This window comes from Brachyhypopomus gauderio, chromosome 3 (genome assembly GCF_052324685.1).
Source record: "Brachyhypopomus gauderio isolate BG-103 chromosome 3, BGAUD_0.2, whole genome shotgun sequence".
NCBI lineage: Eukaryota > Metazoa > Chordata > Actinopteri > Gymnotiformes > Hypopomidae > Brachyhypopomus > Brachyhypopomus gauderio.
This window is the reverse complement of record NC_135213.1, coordinates 20,781,618-20,808,366: the sequence shown is the minus strand read 5'-3', so window position 1 is coordinate 20,808,366 and position 26,749 is coordinate 20,781,618. Positions and strand designations below refer to the sequence as shown.

At 40.9% G+C, this 26,749-nt stretch overlaps 2 protein-coding genes and 2 long non-coding RNA genes across 4 annotated transcripts; 2 read left to right on the top strand and 2 right to left on the bottom strand.

Annotated features, from left to right (window-relative positions):
• Nucleotides 1-552: 552 nt before the first annotated feature.
• On the top strand, nucleotides 553-8,919 carry LOC143510641 (uncharacterized). The gene is made up of 3 exons (XR_013130039.1): nucleotides 553-5,255; nucleotides 6,508-6,646; nucleotides 7,188-8,919. It is a non-coding gene; the product is annotated as an uncharacterized LOC143510641 (long non-coding RNA).
• A 10,229-nt stretch (nucleotides 8,920-19,148) lies between these two features.
• ch25h (cholesterol 25-hydroxylase) lies at nucleotides 19,149-20,269 on the bottom strand. The gene has a single exon (XM_077000217.1). The coding sequence runs from the start codon at nucleotides 20,240-20,242 to the stop codon at nucleotides 19,487-19,489; it is 756 nt and encodes a 251-aa protein (XP_076856332.1). The 5' UTR covers nucleotides 20,243-20,269; the 3' UTR covers nucleotides 19,149-19,486.
• A 2,944-nt stretch (nucleotides 20,270-23,213) lies between these two features.
• LOC143510636 (interferon-induced protein with tetratricopeptide repeats 5-like) lies at nucleotides 23,214-25,083 on the top strand. The gene is made up of 2 exons (XM_077000213.1): nucleotides 23,214-23,448; nucleotides 23,532-25,083. Exons 1-2 carry the CDS (start codon nucleotides 23,444-23,446, stop codon nucleotides 24,973-24,975), a joined length of 1,449 nt encoding a protein of 482 aa, XP_076856328.1. The 5' UTR covers nucleotides 23,214-23,443; the 3' UTR covers nucleotides 24,976-25,083.
• On the bottom strand, nucleotides 24,851-26,736 carry LOC143510639 (uncharacterized). The gene is made up of 3 exons (XR_013130038.1): nucleotides 26,572-26,736; nucleotides 26,370-26,490; nucleotides 24,851-25,878 (listed from the first exon to the last, which is right to left on the bottom strand). It is a non-coding gene; the product is annotated as an uncharacterized LOC143510639 (long non-coding RNA).
• Nucleotides 26,737-26,749: the final 13 nt, after the last annotated feature.

Here is a 26,749-nt window from a genome sequence, read left to right as displayed (position 1 = left end):
CAGATTCACAAACTTTCAAGGATTTCAAGGACCCGTGGGAACCCTGTCTGTAATATACTTATACTTCTGATAAGCTTAAACTGGAAAATGAAAAAATACAATTTAAAAAAGCGCGCACACACAGAAATCTTTTCCAGATAAATTTTGTATCTGTATTTTTCTCCAAGAATTTTTCTTACAAAACTGACATTTTTCTGGATACAATATTCTCTTCTTTAAGAGAACATCTGCTATATTTTGTTCTAAAAGATAAAGGAGGGCTGTGAAATAAAAAAAATCTAAATCTTTCTAACAATCACATTTTTTACTATATATGAAATGTCTGCATATAAAGAAAATAGCAACCAAATTAGTGATTATAAAATAAAAATTAAAAACAGAATTCAAATTCCCTTTAGCAACAACTTTATGTCTCCTAATGAACTCAGGGTTGCCAACTTTTCAAGATCACTTGGAGTGAGATTTGAACCTGGGGGGGAGGGGGGGTGTGGCGAGTGTAAATTGCTGACGGGGGGGTGGGTGGTGGCAAATGTAAAATGGACACAACTTAAGTATTATATCGTGATCAATCGCCAGTGGTTGGATCATATGGATCAGAGGTAAATAAACTAGATTTTTTTTTCGGTGTGAGAAATTGGATGAGAGCGTGTGAAGACAGTCAAATGCGTGTGTCTCACGCTCAATGCGTGAGAGTTGGCAACCCTGTGAACTGGATCATACACAATCTATTTGAACTTCAAAATTTCTTTCAGTGTCCCAATACAAGGAAAATATTGATGCAACTAATGCATTACATTTTAAAAAGATCAGGATTGACAGGGTACTTGCACTTAGCCTGGCTCGGTGAGGGCGCATTATGATGCTTCCATGACTGAACACCCTCTACTGGTGCACTGGTGGCAAGTCAATACCAAACTAACTGGGTAAACATTAGGTTGTTATAAGTAACACACTAACTGTGACGCTAAGCTTGTTTGTAGCAGATGCTAAATAACCTTTCAAGCAGTGACCTACCTTTCCGGGTGGGTTTTCAGGTAGCGAATAAAATTAGATGTGGTGGAACCAGCGGCCTGTATTTTTATGCCACACACGCTGCAGTTTGCCGCTCTTCTATTTGCTACTTGTGTGAAGTTTTTGTACCCAAAACGTATTATGAATGGTGGAACAGAAGCAAGCGTTTTCACCGGCGCCGCCATGATCGCGATGGTTTGCAGCGTGTGCATTTGTGTAAAGCTTTGTCACTGAAGTCACTGTATATGTGGCTTAAGTGCAACTCGAGTATGAGTCCCAAACTCGAGTCCCCATCTCTGCTATACAGTTAGTAGCTATGAAAATATAATCTTTGAATACAATTGTGTATGTGTGGATTTGAGAAGAAAGTATAATCCTTTATCAGAAGGGTGTAGCTCCCTCCAAATGTCAGCTAAACCAGAGTAAATACAAGTTTAGGTCTTAAGAGGATATAGAATTTGAGAAGGGGGTAAAGATTTATCTAGTAATCTTGTTGTTCATCAAGAACACAGTTGACGTCCCCAGCCAAAAAGCCTAGACATTTTTAGTCCTGATTGAAAAGAAAGATTGTATTAACCATGAACTGTGGTGTGTCTTCGTCTGGGACTGGGACATAGATTCTTATTACAGTAACATGGTGACCTAAAATGGTTCCTGTGATTAAGATGAAAGTACCATCCAGATCACTTATTTCGAATGATGAATGATGTGTTATTTATAAGTATAGCTACTGTGCATTTACTGGAACTATGGAAAGAGAAATACATTTGATCTAAATGTGATCACTTAACCTAAACATCCTGGACATCCTGGACAAAATACCACATGGAACCACATGTGGATCCTGATAATTCTCTATCTCATGATAATTCAGAACGTAATTTAGTTGGGGTTCCCTTTGTTAACTATACATTATGTATGCTAGAATCAAGTCAACCAGTTATATTGATATAATATTATCAATACATCCTTGAAGAGTCCTCTGAGGCTGTTTGACAAATTTGGATTCAGTAATGATTAGCTGCTAGAATAGCAACCACCTACTGTTCTTTTAATCTTCTCCAAATTAAAATATATTAGAGAACATAACTGTGAAAGTCAAAGTCATAAGCTCACGCAACTCTAAGACTCTCAAGAGACTTTGAGAATTTGTGGAGTTTAGGTCCTTAAATGTATTTTTCCTTCATGGAGGAAACTTAGCCTAGCGGGGTATGCAAAACCTCTGAACATCTTGCCATGGTTTTTCCTACATTATGAAACCCACATGGCTTTTGGAGCACCTCTGCAGAGAGAACCTTGGAAAACTAACTCATGTTTCCTCACCGCAGCCTTGAGTAATATTTATTTGTCCCAGTAACGTAAGGAAAAAATGAGTATGGTCCAAGGTGGGGTACCTGAGGGAAGCTTTTCTTGAAAAAACTCAATAAGTGGCACCCTCTATGGTGGCTCTGTCCTGCTCATGGGCTGATATATGGTATTTGCATAGGAAAGCAACTATGTTCAGGATTTCTGTCCAATGTGGCTAGTTTGGGGGAAAGCTTTGAGGCCTCTGGTGAAGGTGAGCAAAATCAAAAGGAGATAAGGGTACACTGTAAAAAAAATCAAAATTTTATGGAAAATAACTGTAAATATTTAATGTATTTTAACATTTTTTCCAATTGTATGCAAAACTTTGTAAAATTACAGACATTATTTGTAATTTGACAAAATGTCTTTTATTTTAAGTATTATGACAATAATTACAAGTTACATGCTTTTCTCGTTTTTTTACGGAAATAATACAGTATTATTTATACGGTATTTTTCTGCTTTCTTAAATTATATACAGATTCATGTATAATTACAGCAATTATCTGCAATTAAACATTCGGTTGATTATATAAAGGTTTATGTCTGTAAGAACTAAAAAGTTTTTTTCTCTGTCATTTTAATCAAAATCTTATGTCTTTTGGCACTGCTGTTTTAAACATGATTTTCAATGTCAGAAATGAATGGGGTTTTCATAGTATTAGCTTACATGTAGCAATACTCATATTTTGATTGTTAGGCGTCCTCGTAATTCAGAGGATCCATTGATGTTCAGGAGAAAAATGTACAAATATACAAAATATATAGGTTCGGACATATTAATTTGCCACAGAACATGATGCTAATTGATTTGACGAAAAAGAAAATAATTTCTGCAATTGAAAATGCTCATTTTTATGATGCCTACAGAATGAAGAGTGACTTCCTAATGTCAGTTCAGACATTAGATTTTTACATTGGCATATCTAAAGTATGTAGGAGATTTCTGTTGATTGTTCCATCTCTATTGATGTCTGTTCTCATTTTAGTTCTTGTGCAGTCAATGGCAATAGAAAATGGCAGTTTGTTTGGGTGCTTTTAAAAGAAACATTTCTAAACACTGGGTCTATACTTGAACATAACCAAGGAAATAACCTGTAACACACTGAGAGACAGATGAACTGATATACTGGTAGACGTACATTGTAATGGAACAGGGTTTTAAACTTAAAAATGTGTGTGCCTATAGTTACACACTGGAATAAAAACACAACTTGAACAACCACTTAAATATAAATGTTATCTCTAGGCTAGGGGCATAAACGTGATTTGAGCTCAACGTGTTGCTTTTAACCATAATTGGTTAATCTGACTGTCATTCAGGAAACTGGCCAATGACAACTGTTCGCGCCTCTCAGGTCATGTTTGAAAATTTCTGCGAGTGTGCAGACATTACGGTGGTCAGCCTACGAGCTATGGTGGCTAGCTAGCTACCTGGATTATTTTACATCTGCCTGCCAAATTATAATTTTGAGCGGATTATCGTTGGATTATTCTACAAAATAAGATGGAAAGGGGGCACAGAGGAAGAAAATTTAAGTGAAGCATTATTGGTGACATCAGGTAAGAAAACGTCCTTACTTTATGTAATCCAACGTTAGCTAGTTAACTAGCTAGTTAGCCCAGTCTAAAAACACACTTCACTTGAATGTTTCATTTGATAAAGATGTAAACAATAAAATATTAATATCTAATATTTTCCAATGCTTTAAAATACTTTAATTTGGTCACTGTTAAATACATAATGGGTTAAATAATGCTCTATGCGGTAATCAAGTCTTTGTTATAAGGTTCATTGAACATAACTAAATCTAGCTTGATGTACAAATCAATGTGCTTAACAGTTCAGCTTTCTTCATATGCCACTGATGTCGCATTTTGTAGTTGACGTAATTTCTACATTTTTAGCATTCTGGATCTGGATTGTGGGCGGCAGACATTAATGGGGTTTTAAAAAAATCCGCCTCCATTATGTTCTGCGTGGCTGAATATTGTACCGTCTGCCAATGGGCAGCGTCGAGGGGTGAAGTCTACAGGCCTCTGTTTCCCTGGATGTGTGTTGTATGTGTGTTAGGGCGTACTCACACTAGGCTCTGTGATCCGGGCCCGGGCACGGTTCCCTGCCGAAGCACGGTTCGTTTGGCTAGTGTGAGCGCTCCAACCGTGCTCGGGCCCGGATCAGTTAACCGTGATCGGGCCCGCTTGAAGGGCACGATTCGCTTCTATTGTGAGCGCTATCCGTGCCCGGGCCCGCTTGGTGCCTCGTCTGATTGGTTAATTTCGCTGGAACTCAAACATGACGTCAGTGATGCGACGCTCACGTTAAACAGTCATAGCGGCAAAGCGATTAGCAGACAATCGTCGTGTTAAATTATCGATAAATCTGTGCTTGCACCGTGTTTCTGCACTCCCAAAACGACTCCAAAAATACAATAAAAAGAGAATCGTGAACTCCATAGTGACGTAAGCGTGCTCAGCCGGGTTGCCAGTGTGAGTGCAGGCCAGAGGGGGAGTGGGGAGGGGGGATAACTGGGCCCCAGCACGGAACGAGCAAACCGTGCCTAGTGTGAGTACGCCCTTAGTGTGTGTTAGTGTTCCCCCTCCCTTTTCCCCTTAGAATCAGTGTATTTGGCACTTGTTTATGTTCTTAGCGTGTTGCTTATAAAATAACAGTTTGCTAACATTGGTGTCATGACTCATTCTGGTCCTTCTGACTCGACACCGTTACAATATGTAATGAATATGAATAGACTTAAAACTGCAGCACTTTTTTGTCGAAACCTTTCCAGATTAATGGAGAAAATCCTATGCAATTAAAATTCATGTTGCTGCTGGACCACTTCTCAGTTAAGCTAATGCAGATCTGCACTGAAGAAAGAAAGGGTGAAGGAGACCAGGTATGGTTTGTGTAAAAAATTAAAACACCATTATTGGGATCATTGTGAAGATTTTGTCCATTGCATTTTAACCCTTAGGGCAGTGGTTCTCAAACTTTTTAGACAAAGTACCACCAACTGTCAAACGAAAAACCTCCACGTACCACCTACTACCCCCCCCCCCCCCCCCCCCCAAAAAAAAAGAAAAAGCTGTTTGGCAAGTTTAAGTTGTTGACGGGGGGGGGGGCGAATGTAAATTGTTACCGGGAGGATGTAAAATGGACACGAATTAAGTATTATATCACGATGGTTGGCGCCAGAGCGAACTAGTAACTCATTGAATCATAGATGTGGATCAGAGGTAAATAAACTTAGATTTTTTTTTGTCGACGTGAGAAATCGGATGTGTGGCGTGTGAAGACGGTCAAATGCGTGTGTCTCACGCATTTGGCAACCCTGCTCATTACACACATATGTTATAATGTCAGGGTTGCCAACTCTCACGCATTGAGCGTGAGACACACGCCATCCACCGGCAATATAACACTGAATCTGTGTCCATTTTACGTTCGGCACCCCCCCCACCCCCCGCTCAACAAATTTCGTTCATCCCCCCCCCCCCCCCCCCGCTCAACAAAATACACTCGCCACCGGCTCCAGGTTAAAATCTCACTCCAAGCGAACGTCAAAAGTTGGCAACCCTGTAATGTAGTTCTCCTGTAGTTCGTGTTGGTAGTGGTTGATTTACAGCACAAAAAGTCTTCGTGCGACATGCCCTCATACTCATATCGCACGTAAACGAGCAAGTTGGCTAAATCTGCGACATCTATGGATTCATCTAACTGCAGTGAGAAGCATTTACTCATTTTAATTCTCTCGGTCAATGTTTGTCTGACGTTGTCCACCATTTAATCAATTCTGCGAGTGACCGTGTCGTTTGAAAGATGAACCAGGTCGAACTGTTTAGCGACATTTTCTCCGCACATAATACGAGTAATCCCTTTTAGTTTCTGAATTTCAGGACTTGTCATAATTCTGTTTTAATAAAAAAAATGTGTTGTGTAAAAAAAAAAAAAAAAACCTCAAAGCATCTTTTATTTTCCGAGTTCATCTGGCGTACCACCGCGGGGTGCTCTGCGTACCACCAGTGGTACGCGTACCACAGTTTGAGAACCACTGCCTTAGGGAATAAATATGCTTTCTCATATGTTAAATATGTAAAGCAAAAAAATAATATGCACCAAGTTTGGCCTACATTTTGTTTACTGTACAGAGCAGGAGCGCAACACAGCCCAGAGCGGGAGCGCAACACAGCCCAGAGCGGGAGCGCAACACAGCCCAGAGCAGGAGCATCACAGCCCTGATCAGGAGCACTAGCTCACAGTACAAATCAATCTGGCCATTATGTTGAGGTGAGTGACTCTCCCTGCTGCACCACTACACTGGATCTTCGGGATCTGCCACCTCCTGAATCTCTCTTCACTGTTTATGTGTTTTCCAAGATTAAGTGCTAATTCACAGATATCATTGTCATGATTCAACATAACAGAGAAGTCTGATCCCTTTTTGAAATGGCTTTGCAGTTTTCATTCTTGGATGAAAACTGATGTCCAGATGTATAAGCTTAACAAAGCTCTGTAGATTTTCAAAGGGACTCCGATAAGGTGAACGTATCACATTTTTGTCTCTTTGAAAAAGAGCTTTGTTAACCTGCACACTTGTACCCCTAGACATCAATTGTTTTCCAAGGATGAACTTTGAGTAGTAATTTCAATATCAATACATTTTCTACCTGCAAAGATTCAGAATCTAACCAAGTAAATGATGATTCAAAGACTTATCATTTATACCAACTCATGGTAAATATTTCAGCTCATAAGAACTATAATATAATGTTATTGGCACAAAATTAACAGCAGCTAACTTTGGATTTTGTCTGCAACTTTTTAACAGGCAGACTTCTGCTTTTCACTTCTGAGAGGCCAATGACCAGATCCTGCAGATTTCTTCTCTGCAACATACGGAGAATACAACCCTTTCTGTCACAGGAAGCTACCCAGGTGCTTGTACAGTATCATCATCTCAATGCTGGACTACTGCAACTGTTTACTTACGGATCTTTCTCTATGGGTCATCAGACCGCTACAAACTGATCAAGAATGCAGCAGCATGACTGGTCTTCAATCTCCCCAAGTTCACATGTCACTCCAGTGCTGCATTCTCTTTACTGCCTTCCAGTAGCTGCATACATCAGATCTAAAACCTTGATGCTTGCTTGCAAAGCCAAAAATGGACCAACCCCTCCCTACATGATGGCCATGGTCAAAGCCCCATCCAAACCTTGAGTACTTTGAACCTCAAGTACGGCTTGGCTTAAAACGCCATGCTTTAAAGTCTCACGGAAAACAAACTTCAAGACCTGTCCTGGCGCCGAGATAGTGGAATGAGCTTCCATTGACTGTCCAGACTGCAGAGTCCTTAGCAGTCTTCAAATGTAGACTGATGACTCATCTGTAGAACAGACTAAATCTCTAGCACTTGTCATAGTTGTTTCCGTTGTATGATATAGTACCTATGTGAATTTGCATTTCTTGTAGTGATCCATTTTAATTTCTGTAGTTTAGTAGTATTCTGGTTCGAGGGTATCTTGAATTCTGACCTATCTATGTACTATTTAGAATTAATTCTGTGAACAGATGGCAAAGCACTTCGTAAGGTGCTCTGGATAAGAGCGTCTGCTAAATGCCCTACATGTAAATGAGAAGGAGTGTATCTTTCATGTCACATCAGTGTTATGTGTTTGTAGTTGTGTTCAGGCTACTGATATTGGTGATAGAGAAAGACACTGAGTACAGTCCTGGGGATTTAAATGATTAAAAGTGATGATAGAGGACATTGAGGTGCTCAACATTGGTATAATATACTTTTTCATTTGTATAAAATAACTTTGCAGTTTGTATTCCACATTTGAGTTTGTCCTGGAAGTTATGATGAATATGGACAGGAAAAATCTGTAAAATTACGGTACTTCTCTGCAGAACTTTTTGTGCTGTCACTTTATTGAAAGTGCTTAATTGTAATAATTCAGGGAAAAGTTGTAAAATAACGATATTTCTCTGCAAAACTATTAGTGCTGTCACTTTATTAAAAGTGCTAAATCATAATAATACCAGGAAAAATCTGTAAAATAACGGTATTTCTCTGCAGAATGTTTAATGATTTTTTCTGTAAATTTATTGTTTTTCCACTTAATTTAAATCAGGGTTTTTTACTTTTAAATTAAAGTTTTTGTTTGGCAGCCGCTGCTGCCAGTCGTTTACCGTTTTTTTACAATTATTTTTTTTACAGTGTACATAAATTATGCTGTCTGTATGTAATTTTAATGGAATGGGTTAACTGTAGACACATTCATTTAAAATGATTAATGACCTGAGTCCATTTTAGTTGATTTACTGGTCCTTCCACATTTTATGCAACTTGGCAGAAATGCTGAATCTGACACCAAACAGACTGGGAAATGGACTGAGAAACTTCCTCATCTCCAAAATAAAATGATTGTGTGTCTCTGTTACAAATTGCATAATGTCAGCATATTGGCCAACATTAGTTTCAGTCTAGAGTTAGACTTGTTTTACCAGATTCTTTTACAGAAAACTGATTGTACTGATTTGGGATCCAATAAAACAAGATGGCATGGTGTGTGCTTTCATTTTACCTGTACACTTCAACAGAACCACTGTCCATGCTCTCACTGGGACAATACATTATATAGTGCATGTGCTTCTAGTCACACTTAACAGACCATTTATAATATTCACTATTGTTATATCACTCATGCTATTTTAATCTGGACCTAGTAGTGGTAGTGTTAAGACATGCACACTTTTAACACAGACTTCAGAAGTACAGTTCTTGGGGAGTATGGATAAGCTTGATTCAGAGATGTGTTAGTTCCTCCTCAGATTCATAAGACCCCTGACTGCTTCCAATCGTCATGCATCCAGGCCCTGGGAACTCCATTACCCAGGATTCCATAACATAGCTTACCAGATCCTCCTCCCCTGATTACTGAATGCACACCTGTTCCATATTCTGCACTCCCATAAATCCCAGAATTCAGTCATTGTTACTTTGTGGAGTATTGCCAAACTTGAGTAAGCATACTGAGCTTCTCTTCTGGACTTGCCCCAATGTACGTGTTTGCCCCTGCTTCTATATTTGAACTTGGACTGTTGTTTTAACTATGTCTCTGGATCACATTTTTTGCTGGCCAACCTATTGGTTTTTACCCCACACTGACTTCTCATATTATTAAATTCTCCCTTGATCTGCGCATGTCTGCTTGTGCTATTATGTCCAATCCCTCACACAGAGCCTGTGCCTGGAGGCCTCACCTGCCATCTGATTCAAGGACTTGCACATTAGAAAATGCTGTGTTGGTCAAGTTCTGACGGAATCGTTTTGTGCTTGTCCGTTACGTTTCAACCAGCAAGACTTTGTCCATTTACAAATGTGCAGAAAATTCCAGAAATTATTGTTCATCTAAATTACAAACAAAATTTACAAACATAAAATGTGGAAAAAAATATTATACAATAACACAAGAAGAATTCAAAGGTGAATCCACTTAAGTTTCAAATTTATTTAAAGAGAATATCATCTGAAATACAGTTCTGAAAGGCTAAATATCGCATTCGAAACTAATGGCTTATTTTTGACACAGGTACGCACCTCTAGTTTAAATTTTTAGAATACTGTAACAGTGTGGCTCTTGGTACATTCTGATGTGTGTTTATGTTGTTGCATGCTATTGTCATTATCACTATTGCCACTCTGACCTTTTATTCTTTGTTAGCCTACTTTGTTTTCTCCCCTTGTTAACGTGTGTATTTAAACTCTCATTGCCCTTCGTGCTCGGTCTTTGAAGTTGTTTGTCTGCACCACTCTCTCTCAGCTTCCCCTCCTTTGCACCATGACAAATACACAGGATTTAAGAACATCAGCTGTGCCAAAATGATTGCTGGCAGCTAGTACATCTGTAGTAGCTTGTGGTAGATGACAAAGACCTGTAGTAGGCTTCAAATGCTCAGAAGCAACATGACCTTGTTTATCTTCTTGTGAAATAGTTTGTAAGGATTCACACTGGTCTATTTTCCAACAGACAAGTGTGTCATGGAGCTGTCATGGAAATTCTTGAAAAAAACCAAAACAAAACAATTTTACTCAAAATCTAATAGTGTTTTTTCTTCCTTCAGAGCTGTGCCAAGACTTCATATGATTACATTATGTGTGGAAACCTGTGTTGAATCCAGTAAGGTTGGGGGTCTACTCGTAATGAGGGGCAATGCTTATGTGATTCCTGGAAATTACGCTTCCATTGTGTTATGCAGGAAAAAGTGTTTCCACTGCCTCATCAATAGAAAGAGAAAGAGACCAGAAGTGGCCCAGAATGAGCGAGAGATAAGCACTGACTTTCTTCAATTGTTTAACAGATGTAAGGAGCAGGAACAAAGGAAATTTTAAACATTAACTACTTTATTTTATTTTGGTAACTCAAATTAACGAGGTATGACCTGACCTGACCCACACAACACCTCCTCTCCCCTTAAGGAAGTGCCGCACTTCTGAACAAATATTTAAATTCATTTTCTGAGCAGTCAGGCTGGTGCTTTTATTGGAAATGGTTCTTTGTTACCTATGTTGCATAATACAAACACCTCTTTTTCCCAGAAATTATGTACATTGCACTCTCCACCAAAAAACCATACAAAGATACAAAGATCTGGTAAAAAAATGCTGTCATGTTGAGGACCCCGGCCCCTCCCTTTTGGGCGTGTGTATACGTAGTCCACGTGCTTTGTCTGCGTCTGTGGAACTCCGGTGGTGAGGGCTATGTCGCGTGATAATCTGTCTCACCTGTGAATCGTCTCGTAATCACGTGGGGCTAATGTGGTCTGTCTATTTAATGTGCGCTCGCGCAGTGTCCTGTGCTCGTCGTTGTCTACAGTCTACACGTTGTGTACGTTGTGTTGCTGTTTCTCGTGCACTATTGCGCAATTATCTGTTTAAAATAAAAGTGACGTCTGTCGCCACAAGAGGGATCCGTGTCTCATCCTTCACCACGACCCCATCGTCACAGAACGACGAGCCGACCAGAGACACCAGGACCATGCCGGGCTACGCAACCAGGCCGAAGAAGGCAACTCGCCTGAGTAAGCGGCGTCACCGCGCTTCGTCCTCCCCCCCGCGCCGCGACTCTACGCCAACTCTGGCGCAGCTGAAGCAGGACCCCGAGTGCGCCTACCTACTGTGCGCGGCTCGGGAGACCTCCATACCAGAGTTGGCGGAGGAGTACCGCAAGACAGCGGCGCGGGTGTGGCAAGAGAGACGCTCCGCGCCTCCACGAGAGCGCTCGCCCATACGGGTTAACGTCCCCGAGCTATAAAGGACAGGGACGACACCAAAGGGCGAGTCCGAGGGGGACTCCTCCCCGCGCCACAAGATCGGACCCACGCAGGAGCAGCTGGAGACAGACCCGGTCTGTGCGTCCCTGCTGCGACAGGCGCGGGTGCATCACGACCCCGAGGCGGCGGAGAAGCTCCGCCAGGAGGCGGTGCGGCTTTGGAGGGAGTACAACCCCTCTACATCCAGGGAGCCCTCACCCCTGCGGGTAGGCTCCTTCGCGCTCTGCGGGGTGGAAAGGACCCCCGAGAGTGAGTTTGGGGAAGGGGGATTCCTCAGGCGAGGAGGAGGAGCAAGAGGACGAGGAGGAAGCTTACCCTCCGTCGTTATACGACGCCTCCACGGTGGACTACGGGGAAGAGGAGGAGGAGGAGTCCGAGGAAGAGGACTACCTCCCTCCGCCCGTAGGTCCCTCTACCACCGTGGAGGAAGGCGAGGAGCAAGAGTATGGCGAGGAGGAGTACCCCCCGTCGGAGTGCTCTGCTTACCCCGAGGAGGACGGTGGGGAGGAAGAGGAAAACGGGGATTACCCTCCGTCCGATGGCTCCTTTACCGAGGAGGAGAGCCCTCCCCCCTCGGAACTGTCAGACGAGACGGTGAAGAGGAGGAGTCCAGAGGCGGGCTCATCCCCCGAGCGCTCCCCAGCCAGCGACATGGACTGTTCCCGGGGTGGCAGCTCGGGGCAGCCCATGAGCTGGAGCCGTGGCAGTGCGGAGGAGATGGAAGCGGAGGAAGCCACTCCCACTGCCAGGTCCGGAGGGAGATCCTCGGGCGAGAAGGGTTTCCCGTACGGCTCACCGAGGGGTGGGGCCAACCGCGCTGCACCTGGCGCGTCGGCCCACCGCGCTGCACCTGTCGCGTCCGCCAGCCGCGCTGCGCCCGGTGGAGTGTTTGCAGCAAGGGCAGGAGGAGCACCGCCCACCGCAGCGCCTGCAGCACCAGTGGCTCCCGATCTCTCTCCCCTCATCGCTCTCCTCCTGGCGCGCAGCCTGGCGCCTGTTTCGTGTGTGTGCCTGTGTTCGTAAGTCTTCCTGTATGTGTACCTAACCCCCTCTTCCCGTTTGTGTCTATGTGTGTAAGCGTGCCTGTTTGTGTGTTTGTGACCGTGCCGTTGTCTAACGTCTTTTCCCCTGTGTTCCCAGGGAGGGTGTTCTAGGCGGTCCGTGGTGGACGCTTCACCGAGGGCAGTCACCTCCCAGACGCAGGACTGAACGCGTCGGATCCGCCCATCGTCGTGGGTTCGGGGCACTCGGTCCTGTTGACACCCCGGGATGGGTAGTGCCCTTGGAGGGGGCGTCTGTCACGTTGAGGACCCCGGCCCCTCCCTTTTGGGCGTGTGTATACATAGTCCACGTGCTTTGTCTGCGTCTGTGGAACTCCGGTGGTGAGGGCTATGTCGCGTGATAATCTGTCTCACCTGTGGAACTCCGGTGGTGAGGGCTATGTCGCGTGATAATCTGTCTCACCTGTGAATCGTCTCGTAATCACGTGGGGCTAATGTGGTCTGTCTATTTAATGTGCGCTCGCGCAGTGTCCTGTGCTCATCGTTGTCTACAGTCTACACGTTGTGTGCGTTGTGTTGCTGTTTCTCGTGCGCTATTGCGCAATTATCTGTTTAAAATAAAAGTGACGTCTGTCGCCACAAGAGGGATCCGTGTCTCATCTTTCACCACGACCCCATGCAATTACTAATAATTAAGAAATATACAGAGCAAAGAGAATTCTTAGTATAAATAGTTCCTACAGTTTCTGTATGAATGTAATAAAGAGCCATCTCTGTAAGAAGTGGTCAGTGGAAACTTGGATTATATCTTAGGATGTTAGAAATGCCCACCATCATAGGGAGTTTTTTCTTGCCACTGTCACCTCTGGCTTGCTCATTTGTGATCTGGACCCATACAATTGTAAAGCAATTTGACTTGACTTGACTTGAAATGCGTAACATCCTGAAGCCACTCAGAATCTGACTTGATAATTACTGGCGCTTACAGAAAAAAACTGTGTAGTGCTAGAAATGAGAATAGTGATAGAAATGACAACTTCAACTGTGACATGAGAGTTATAATGAAACCCAATTGATTAGGAAAAGATATGAAAGCAATGCAGTAGGCAGTACAAAGTAATAGTAATAATAATAGTAATAATAGTGCTAAAGCAGAGCTAAAAGCCTTGGCTTTTTAATAATAATAACTAGGAGTGGGAACTGATTTTTAAAATGTTATCTAATTAATCACAGGTTTTGTAATTAATTAATCTCGATTAATCACACTTTTATCCAATACCTCAAACCAGCCCCGGTTCTGGACTGCTTTGCTTGGGGGGGCAGTAAAACATAATGAGGGGGCATATTGATAGTCATGTTTATGAAGCCAGAAATATATTCAAGGCTTGATTTGTGCATGAATGATGACTATTGATACTGGCTTAAAGTGATGTATTAGGTAAAGAAATAAAAATGCACATTTTCGAACTTAAAACACAATGATTAAAAAATACATGTTGATTATGTAAATGGAGAACAAAGATTATCTAATTGTATTTCATTTCAATACTGCCATTACTAATAGAACAACTCTATTTCTTGAAAGGCTGACAAATGTACCTATACACAGACTGCGAATATTCAAACATGGAAATAGGAATGAGTGAGAATATTTATATTACTGGGAAATTAAAATATAAAGAAAACAAAAGAATACAAATTCTGTTATAAAAGGGAGTATTCGTCACATTTCTATTTTGAAAAAGAAAAAAATATGAAAGTACATAAAATAAGAAATCTATCTACTGCACTTTAATGGTAAAAAATCTGGTAAAGTATTGAAGTTTTTATTGATGTTATGAAACGTACTGGTACAATGCGGTATTTATGCACAGTATAACAATACTGGCTGTGATGGCGAGGAATCGTTTAAACCAGGGATGTCAAAGTCAAATACACAGAGGGCCAAAAAAACAAATTTGCTACAAGCCGAGGGCCGGACTGGTTCAATGTTTATTAAAACATGAAAAACAATGGAAACAGGCAACACACCCAGAGTAAAAAGGTAAAGTAAAAGGTCCTTTATTCAAAAAAATGGACCTGCCATATAAAAGCCGTTTGTTGTTTATTAAAACATATTGAAATGATTGCACATAGCCTATTGAACCAAGACCTAACACAGTGTATATTATTTAATGTTTAAATGAATAAAGCACTATTTTCTTATGGATCTGTCAGTAATTTCAAGTGAAAACATTTTTCAACAGGCAAACAGATAAAAGCAAACTTCCTTCAAAGAAAAATCACATGTAGACACACAGGTTTACCTTTTACCTCCGTGAACATGTACTCTGCCTCCCACCTGGCTTGAAACCCTTCTCAGTGTCCACCTTACGTTTAGTCATTTTTGAGAAGGGGGATAGCTGAACGTTGATGTCTGCTCTGACTGCTGATTTAGGTTTATACTTTCGCGAGTGACCATAGCGCGCGACTCCGAATTTTAATGTTGCTTTGTGTTGCAGGTTTGAAAAGTGCTGCAATTTAGGCTAAAGTACTTGAAAATGTTTTAAATTGTAACTACTTCGTTTCACAACAAATATCTGTCTGACTGAACAGTTCTCTTGTATTACGTTAACAAATACGAGCCTCTTGTAATTCCAGGACGAAACATGAGAGAACGTGAAGACGTTAAGATTGGGGAAAATAAACAACCATTAAATAATGCTAATTATTTCGAATCATTTCGAGTATATGTATAAATATTTAACATATTTAAGTTTAACGTGCTGGAAAATATTGAAATGGACCTTTAAAGTGACGTACAAGTGCTTGAATTCCACCTTATAAAGGCGTATGAACCCTGCAAACATGACTTTGTTCATTGCGCTGGCGGAGCCACTGCGATTACGTCATTTTCGCCGCGCGGATCCTCGCGACGCTTCGCGCTGCAGTGACTTCGCGGGCTACCGTTGCATTGTGGGGAATGTAGTGTTTGTGCGTACAAAACACCATCGGGCGGCTGTGGCCTGCGGGCCGGTTCTAATAGTAATTAAATATCATCCAGGGGGCCATAGATAATCAATTCGCTGGCCGGATCTGGCTCGCGGGCCTTGACTTTGACATATGTGGTTTAAACCATGAGCCGCGACGGCTTGCACGGGGGAAAGAGCAGCCTCGCGCGCTGTCGTGCACCTCTCGAATTTTGTAACTTCGCGCGCGCCGCGCCTCAGCGCAATGAACAATGTCATGTTTGCCGGGTTCATACACCTATACAAGGTGGAATTAAAGCACTTGTACCTCACTTTAAAGGCCCAGTTCAATATTTCTCAGCACGTTAAACTTACTTAAGTTATTTATACATATACTCAAAATAATTCGCTTTTTTAATCACACTTTCAAAACGCCCAATCTTAACGTCTTCACGTTCTCTCATGTTTCGTCCTGGAATTACAAGAGGCTCGTATTTGTTAACCTAAGACAAGAGAACTGATCAGTCAGACAGATATTTGTTGTGAAACGAAGTAGTTACAATTTCAACATTTTCAAGTACTTTAGCCTAAATTCCAGCACTTTTCAAATCTGAAAAAGCAACATTAAAATTCGTCAGGTAAATGTTCATTCCCCTGTTTTTTTATTACCACATATCGTTTCGAACAACACTGCGCGGCAAGTATTTAAACGCTTCCGCCGTTCGCGCAGGTTTAGGAGAACCAAGTTAGCCTAACCGCTAACGGCTAATAAAATAATTTAAGCAACACCTATGTAAGAGGTGAGTAACATTAAAGCAACGAAAAACCACAGTTAAGCAAATATTACCATGTGGAAGTCAGTTTAAACTCAGAAGAGTGTTTACCAGTATACCTGTCTTTCCCTCACACTAACAGAACATATACTGCCGAACTGAACCGTTTGGGGCGGTCTGCCGATTTTTATATGACTCAAAGAGCCAATCAGGAATAAGCAAGGAAATATCTTCACGCTGTAAAGCAAAATGCATTTTTGTGATTGGTTCAGAGATAATTAAAAAAAGCCGTTGCTTGCATTGTGCTTGGGGGGGCAAAGACACAATTTGGGGGGGCAATGCCCCCCTCTGCCCCCCCCTAGCGCCGGCCCTGCCTCAAACTGACCTGTCTAACAAGGTTTTCAATTAAAATGTTTTGTTTGCACAACTGAATTACTCATAAGACATGTATATTAGCTTAAACAACTATTTAATTTTATTTTACCTTTCAAAATTCTTAGAATAGTAAATAAATTTTAAATCTGTTAATGTAATGTAAAACATTTCAACTAAAGAAACCTCATCACTGAAGAATAAATAATAAAACAATCTTTAGGAAACAATAAAGAGCAATTGCTACCTTTATTTTGGTAATTAAGTAAACAAAAGGTCCTAACATTTTCATAAAGATGAAAGTTTAAATTAAAATGTCAAGCCCAACTGTTGATACAAAAACCAGAAAGCTCATTACTATAATCTTTCACACTAACATAACACATTAATTAGGGTGACCAAACGTCCGTATTTCCCGGGACATGTCCGTATTTCACGTCCTGTCCCGGGATATTTTTTAAAACTGTGGAAATGTCCTGGTTTTTAAATTCCGTAAATCGGGCCATTAATTCTACAGGCACTAGGACCCTGAGCACGTCGCTGTATGACACGGAATCCCTGAGCCTCATCAGGCCAACCCCCCCCCCCCCCCCCCCCCCCCCAGTGTCCTGGTTTTCCCAAACAAAAATATGGTCACCCTAACATTAATAATTATAACAAATACGTAGTCCAACGGGTACGACGTAGCTATTTGTAGTACATTATTTAGCCCATTATCCTGCACTATTGAAAGTGGTCTACAGTCTGCTGCAACCCATTTTGCCTACAGTCTGAACCCCGCCATCTGGTCTAGTGTAGGCTGGCTGCTTTTTTTTTTTTTACCGGGGCCTGCGCTAGCCTTGGTAGTCTCCGTGCTTGCAGCTACATGTTTTGCATTGAAGTGATACCGTAAGCTTGTGCTGCTTCGGTGGTAAAATAACTCTTTATTGCACAATGTGCTCACAGCCACGAGCTTATCCACGCTTCCATCTGGACGTTTCTTCCAGATAAACTTTCACTCTAACGGGCTAGCGAGACCGGTTTCCTCGTCCATCATGTCACTGAATATTTTAATGTTTTGAAGCCTTATTATAGTATTGGATCTATTAGATTACTTGACGAGCTTCTGAATGGCATTAAAACAAATATGCAAAAAACCAACTTGTTTTAGGCACGTTTTATAAATTCAGTTCATGACTATCGTGTGGGCTCCACATGTCCGTCAGTGTAACCGGTGCGTCAGAAAATGGGTAACTGAGAAAGGTTCCGTGTCGTCATTAAAAAATGTTATTAATTGCGTTTTTTTGACGCGCTAATCATCTTGTAATTAATTAATCTAGATTAACGAGTTAAGTTCCCAGCCCTAACTTGTATGACCATGACTTTGACTGCAGGAGGTCTGCGTCTTATTGTGTATTTCTCTTTGTGTTTCTACTTCATTTATATTCATATTATTTGTATATTTTATATATGAATATATTTAAATGTTTTATGTAAATCCATCTATCCATCCATTTACATCTGCTTATCTGGGTCCGGGTCATGGGGGCAGTTGCCCAAGCCTAAGAAGCCTAAGCAAGGCAGCCAGGTTTCCCTCTCCCCAGCCACCTCTTCCAGCTCTTCTGGGGGGATACCAAGGTGCTTCCAGGACAGCTGAAATATATAATCTCTCCTGCATGTCTTCCCCGGGGTCTCCTCCTTGTTGAAAATGCCCGGAACACCTCACCATGGAGGTGCCCAGGGGGCATCTGGACCAGGTGCCCAAACCACCTCAACAGGCTCCTACATCAGAGAGTCCCCAAAAGGGCCCCCATAAGCACCCCCCAACACTTTAACAGACCTACTAAGCCAGGATGTTGGACAAATAGTTGGCCCCTTTATGAATATGAATATTTTTAGCCCTTCGATGGCCCTTTACTCATAAAAATCCTAGATCTGCCACTGATCGACATTGAAAGGGCAGCGGCTCTACGCCGAGTCTCTCCTGGATGAACAAACTCCTCACCCTCATTTCAGCTACTTGTATTCGCAACCTCATTCTTTTGGTCACTACTCAGAGCTTGGGACCATTTTATATAAATATATAATATATATAAATAAAAAATATATAAAATATAAAATCTGTACTGAGAAAGTACTATAAATATTAAAATGCAAAGACCTTTTGATGTGAACAGTGAGGTTTCGTAAGAACTCTCAGATAAAGTGCTATTGGCTACCTGCCCACCATCCAATAGCCATGACCACCTCCACCTGCACATAGTGCCTGTAATCTGAATGAGTTGATCATGCTTCCATGAGAATGTTTATTGAACACCTTAAGAAGTTTAAACTTATAGGTCAAGACAAAACACAAGTTGGACATGACATATTTCTGGATTTGTCACAGCTTTATTGCTTGATCATAACATGTATCCTTCAGTGTTTGTTCAAATACAGTAAATAAATAAATACATGTGCAAATAAAACATTCAAAATACCTTCATATACATAAATATACACATTCATACTCTTAGAATAAACTTACTTTTATATCATAAATATTATAAAACAACATTTTGTTAATTAATTTAGATAAAGTAGTAGTGAATCTAAACATAATAAAAAATAAAATGTACTTATTGATAACGTTAGTAGTTTATTTAAACCTAAAACAGTTTCCAGTGTTCTTTTGATGCAAAAGAGCATACAGTCCACATGGCACTCTTGATGTGTTCATTCAGATTGCAGAGTTCCCAGCAGCTTGTCCCAGTGTGTGAAGTATGGTGCGTAGTTCGTCTTGAACTTCTGGTGGTGAAGGTCATGGTGTGGAGCACCTCCATACAGTCCAAAGGGCACGAGCCTGTGTGTGGCCCAGGGCAGGTCATAGCCGCAGTGATCCTCCACAGACAACCACATGTTCAACACATGGAAGAGCATCTCAGTAAAGGGGTGGCAGCCCAGAAGCATGGGGTTCATAGCTGCAAAGAAACCCAGGGACAGCGTCTCCCAGGCCCCAGAGTACTCCGTGGTGAGAGCGAAGGTGGATGTGTGCTTGTGGTGCACCTTGTGGAAAGTGCGGTAGAGCCAGGGCACCCTGTGATGCAACAGGTGCCAGACGAAGTATTGGAAGTCGAAGAGTAGCAGGCAGGAGGCCAAATCCCGCACGACCGCCAGGGCGGCTGGAGCCTCCACCGGGTAGCTGATGGGTCGCCAGTACCAGTGCAGAACACTCAGGGGGAAGATGTAGACGGCGTGGTTGTAGAGCGAGAGCGCCAGGCAAGTCCACATCATTCTTAATGTCACCTGGCTCTTCTGCTGGATCTTGTATCTCCTCACCAGCGCCACACGGGAAGACAGAAGGTCCAGTACCACAAAAGGCAGACAGAAGCTCAGATATACTGTCAGAGAAAACAGGATGGGGAAAAAGGGAGACCTCAACCAGGTCTCATACTGGCGGATGCAATCCCAGGTGCTCTGGAGCTGAAACATCTTGCTCTCTGCGTGTGTAAGTGCAGAGTGGCTGCCGGCATCACTTATATTATGCAGCTCTTGTCACACCTCCTAGGGAAATTTCCGAAGGCCCGCCCCCTGGAACTTCCAGCTGACGTATGCCTTGTTTTTTTTTTTTTTTTGAAATTGAAATCCTAGTGTACCGAAATACGGGCGTGCTTCCTAGTCGTGTGTAGTGAAGTACAACGAATATTATATTTACTTTTTTAAAACTGCAAAAACGGAAATACTTGTCAGGATTCTGACTGTAAAGCAATGTCCCGCTTAATCTCGAGCAGAAAAAGTCATAAAGCTAAAGTAAAACATTGTTTAAAAATGTTATTCAACATAATTCAACATTTTACACGTTATTCAATAAAGTTGAAAGTGGCTTTCGGGAACCGTGTCTAAACGTAGCCGTAAATATAGATCAATTGCGTATATACGTGTTTAATTTAATGTCACAAGAAATACCAAATACAAAATACCAAATACATAAAAAATACAGCAAAACTTGTATCCTTGATCCTAAAACCTTGTATCACAAACGTAATATATTCATTTACTCGAGCAGGATGCCAGAGAAAGCTCGCTGAGTTTTGTTCTGCATACAGTATCGTTATGTCAATATTGCCACCTGGCGGTTATAATTTGATATTTACTTGAACTTGACATTTTCAGTGTTTTTGTGACGCTGGAACAGATGCAGCAGTATTTGTAGCTGTGTATTCATAAATGTCCATAACGAAAGATAATACACACGCACAGCACGGCTCAAAAAAGAGCGCAAGCGCTTCTTCCCGTCTGACTTGGCTTGGACGTCGGGACCTGCAGGAATTTAAGTAGTGTAGTCAACGAGGAACAACTTTGTGATTAGAAGGCGGGAGATTGTGAGCGGGGGCGTGCGCGAGGTGGAGTGTGCGTGAGTGGGCCTCTCCCTGGGAGGGTCGGCCTATCTTCACAATTTCATTTTACCAAATACATCTATTTCTGGGTAGTGCCATGGTATTATAAAATAGGAATACAATAAAAATAAATAATATTTAAAAAAAATCTATTTAGTATCACACAGAATACCTAAACATTGTTAACAATTAGAATACAATTCTAATCGTAAGACCCTGAATATATTCTGAACTAATTGTAAGGATCTAAGGTTAACAAATGTAAAGCATATGCCATAAATATATAAACGTATAAAAAAGGTAGGCATATTATTAAGCGTAAAAAAAAAAAAAAAAAAAAAAAACCGATAATGTATGAATCGAAAACTGCATTTTCGGTTTCCATTCAGCGATGGACATTCCTGTGGCTCAGGGTTTCATTTTATCGCCAGTCACAAAGCCATGCACATAAAACCACGGATTTCAAGTTTACACACGGTTTCCTATCTCGCAATTACCTACCTAAAATCACAAGTCATTATAAGAACTAGCTAGCCTATACATACGTTTTTATAAATGTAAACACATTTGGGAGAAACATTCTCTAACATTCCAGGTGAAGTTATTTCAGATAAAAAGCCTTCAATGAGTAAAGTAAAAAAAGTGAGTAATCTGCACAGTAGAAAGTATGTCAATAGGCAAAAGCATGTGAAAACATACTCGTGGGTTTTAAATTAGAAGAATGTACCAAGCAGTGCTGTACGTGTTTGTTTAAACATCTGGAGGCATACAAAAAGCTAAAGAAACTTATGCCTACTAAATTAAATAACACTACCATTGGTTTAGATTTATATTGCTTTATTCATATAATAGTAATGGTAACTAAGCAGACTGCCCTCAAAGAGCGTTTTCCGTTCACAGCCTGCACACTCAGAATCTAGGTGATAGACCACGCCCACAACGACACGCGCTTACCCGAACGTGTCTTTGCTGCTTTCTAGCGTCTCCCCTGTGTAATGCAGAATACTTTACTTTTTATTTGAGGAAAACGCGGAAGATATCGACAGCTGTACATCGTGACGATGTAGGCTATCACCTTCATAGTACGTTCAATTTGCGATGAAACTGGATAATTAAGCAGAATTTCCTTTAACTTTTATTCATTGTCTAGCGTATTTTCCCTTGTCCAGGAAAATATATTTATATTTGCCTTATAAAACAACGTTATATAGTGAAAGTGAAACGTGCCATATTTGTCAATTGTGATTTTTGTGAAATTTACCCATCTGTGCAATTAGAACACACACTAGTGACTACTAGGGGGCTGTGGTGCACAAGTGCCCAGAGCGGTGGGCAGCCCTAGCCTGGCGCCCGGGGAGCAGTTGGGGTTAGGTGCCTTGCTCAAGTACTGTGTGAATTCGATAGGCATGTGTGGAAAAAATGTTGCACAGTAAGAATGCTTTCAAAATTAAAACTTAAAAATTAAAATGTTAATAGAAGAGTTAAAAGAAGAGCTAATAGAAGCGTTAAAAGAAGAGATAACAGACGTGTAAAAAGAAGAGTTAATATACGTATTAATAGACCTGTTAATTGAAGTATTACTTTAAATGTCAGAAGTGTTGGAAATGTTAATATAAGTGTTAGAATTGTCAATAGTGTTTGTCAGCGAACAAAAGGAATCTAAATCAAATACATTTTTGGTGTGGTTTTTATTATTTATTATTTTTTATTTGATTTGGCTTTATATGAGTTATGATTGGCTGTTCATGAAGTTTTATGAATCCTTGTGCACTGTAGTGCAAGACACTAATGTACTTCTGTCAGATTACACCTGAGGACTACACTTCCCAACACCCTCAGCTCAGACAGACGGAACACAATTCATGAATTGTGCACACAATCGGCTTCTAAGATCATCAAAAAAGTAAAAAATATTATTTGTCTTTAAATTGTTGTGGTAGTTTGGTTCTTCCACTATGGCCACGAGCCCTTACTCCACTGATGTCCTCGAACGGAAGGAAACGAAGCAGTCCACTGCGATTGCGCTAAGTATGCCTGGTAAATGAAACTTAAGAGGTGAGGAACAGATCATTGGCAATTACGATGCAAAGCAGTACAGTTTACAAAAGGTATAAAATAGTAGATACGTCGCAATACAGGCTGTTCGACAGTGTCGCGGTTCTTTGTACGTGGTAAATAATTAGGGTTATATTCTAATCGGTTTAATTTTCCTTTGGAATTTGATTCGTATAAGGGATATTTTCAGATGTGTCATAAGCGTCGCATTTAAACTGAAATACACTTTGGGATATATGCAATGAGGTAAGTGCCGTTTTGTATATAGTTATTTTATTATTAAATAATTTGATGTACATATCTGACTTGGTTCATTGCTTCCCTACCAGTTTGACTCAAGACACGTTTTTAAAATCCCAGCTTCTTCAATTAGAATGCCATTTCACCTGGGCTCTGAGGAAAGAGGACACAAATCTCACTGATCTTCTAATTAGACTGGAAGATCAAATTGACTTGGAAGTTGGTAGGGAGGCAGGAGTCGCGCGTACATACAGCAGTTTGGGATTTGTAAAGTATCTCTTGGGATCCTATAATGAAGCTCTTAGCAACTTACAGAGATCTGAAGAACTCACAAGACAATATCATGGAGACAACTGTAATAACTGTAATAAGATGCTCATGGTTACCTATGGAAACTTTGCATGGTTGCATTATCATATGGAAGCTCGTTGGGATTGTGAAAGTTATTTAAATAAACTGAAGGAGATCAATGAGAAACATCCACCTGCCTCTTCGTCTGTGCCTTATCCTGAGGTTCTCGGAGAGAAGGGATGGGCTTTACTCAAATTCTCACGCAAGTACTACGAGAGGGCGCAAGAGTGCTTCAGGAAAGCCTTGGAGCTGGAACCAGATGAGGGAGAATGGAATGCAGGCTATGCCATAGCTCTGTACCGCACAAATCCTGATCTCTCCAGCACTACAGATTGCCCTGTAATTAAACAACTAAGACGGGCAGTGCATGCTAACCCAGACGATGATGTTCTTAAAGTTCTGCTCGGTATCAGGCTAAGTGCCTACAAAAAGTTCAGCGAGGCTGAGAGCTTAGTTGAGCAAGCACTGGAGAGGTCTCCAGAACACCCACATGTGATTCGATACGTTGGGAAATTTTTCAGGAACAAAGGGTCTGTGGAGAGGTCCATTGCCTTGTTGAAGAGAGCATTAGAGAGGACACCCAAGTCGAGCTTCATACATCACCAGCTAGCACTCTGCTACAAGAGAAAGAAAATGAGTCTGTTTCAAGCTGGAAGCCACCATAGCAAGGGAGCTGAGATTCAACGGATTCGTGATCAGTGCATCTATCATTTAGAAGAGGCCACCACACTGAAGCCATCCTTCATCCTTGCTATGAGCGAGCTGGCAGTACAGTATGGAGAGAACCAGGATATTTCCAAGGCAGAAGAGCTGTTCCACACTACATTCCAAACAGCCAAACAAGAGAATGGTGGTTGCCAGGTAGTTACAGTTTATTATGCAGAATTCCAGCAGTACAGTAAGAGATGTGAACCTCTGGCCATCAAACACTACAAGGAAGGTCTTCGGATGAATCCCAACACAGTGGGAGGGAGGAGAAGTACAGCCTGTTTGAAAAGAATTGCAGAGAAAAGAATGGCCAGAAATCCAAATGACGGAGAGGCTTTAGGAATACTGGGATTAATCCATAAGGAAAATGGAGATAAACATAAAGCTATTGAGTATTATGAGAAAGCTCTGAGCTACGTAGACGATGATGAATACCTCAGTGCTCTTTGTGAACTTAGACTTTCTTTACAGTAAGTTTATTGATGTAGTCAATCATATTCATGTGATTATGTTAATAAGTATAATATAATATATACTAATATATAATATACTATATACAATGCAATTCAATCTCTGCTTTTAATTCACTGTTATCCTGTAATGACTCTGTTAATGATAATATAGTACTGTTACTGTTGGGTAGCAATGTAAGTTTATTCTGCATTTATACTTATCTTTTTTCTAATGGAAATAAAAGATCATTGCAGATGACAAATTATGGTCTGTATTGATATCTCATCACCTTTACTCCTGATCTACCATGCATGTAACTTGGGGAAAAGGCAGGCACGATGAGGCACGTGTGTAACACACACTTTTAATTGACAAAACGGTGGAGTCCAGCTCTTTACATAAAGCACACACAGGCACGAGCTTTAGACAAAGACGAGCATGAGACATTGCGTGAACGCACATTAAATAGACGAACTACACAATCCCCAGTGATCACGACACGAGGCACAGGTGAGAACGATAAACACGACAAACGACCCACACCCATGGAAATACAAACATGGACATAACCAGACTCAGACGACATAAACACACGCCCAAAAGGAGGGGTCCAGAGCTGTTCCATGACAATGCATCAATATATTTTAAATAAAGTATTAAATAAACATTTAAAAGTTGTGTTATAACCACACATGCTTTCCTGACTTACAAAACTGTACAGTGCACAGTTTGAAAAATATACTGCATTTTACTTACATGGCTGGTATGTAAATTAAACTGCTAGACTTTGCTCTTTGATTCAAGTTGTATCTTTATTTTGTCGTATTTATTTATATGCACCTGCACCTGCAGGACTTTCAGGACGTCAGCTTTGGCCTTCTCTTTCTCTTGCTGGTATTTGGCCTCAGCCATGGCCTTTAGAGCCTAAACGGAAGGTAGAAAATAATGATTTCAGTACTACTTTAGTATTTTAGTACTTTTTCCATGTCATCACATATACCTTCCTAGTTGGGAGAACATAAGTTGGATCCAATTTAGCTATAAAGTCCCTGAAGCCTTTATCTTCAACTATGCTGAATGGCTATGCTGAGTGTCTTTAACAATCATGGAGACCAAATCCTCATCCAGCTCCTCCTTTCTGGTCACTGCCTTGTAAATATTAGATTAGATTAAACTTTGTCATAGAAAAGTACAGTACTCACTGTATATACACATTTTACATGTGCATAATAATGTTAACAGTGCAAGATTATATTAGATAATATATATTATTACATTATATGTAATTGATAAATTTGCACAGGTTGTCTTTATTTGCTTTTATTTTGATGTGTATGATAAATGTAAGTCTTAGTATTGTCAATGTCATTATTATCATGGTTGATTAACGAATGTGAAAAATGAAAAAAGCAGACCCAATTTGGCTGGTCCAATTCCATTCCCCTCATTATTTTCATGACAGGCACGATAATGCCTCAACATAGATGAGGTGTTGTTGTTGTACCCCAGTTGCTTGGAACACAACAAACACTTAACCTTGGAATGGAAAAAAAAACGACTTGTGGATATTATAGTAGTAACACATTTCATTATATTCAGACATATTATGTGTAATACCTTATCGGGAGAGAATTGTTCAAAGTGTTTCCATACAGGGGAAACTCTTCTCTTCTTACCAGGCTCCATGAAAACAAGTTCATCTATATCAAATTGGCGAAACTCCAACATGAATACTAACACGCCACTTTTGCGGGAATCCATTGCGCTTTACATATGTTCAAAAATCAATACTCGA

Bases quoted from the DNA above. Each gene is read 5' to 3' on its own strand.
- ch25h (XM_077000217.1), bottom strand. From the start codon at position 20,242: ATGTTTCAGCTCCAGAGCACCTGGGATTGCATCCGCCAGTATGAGACC.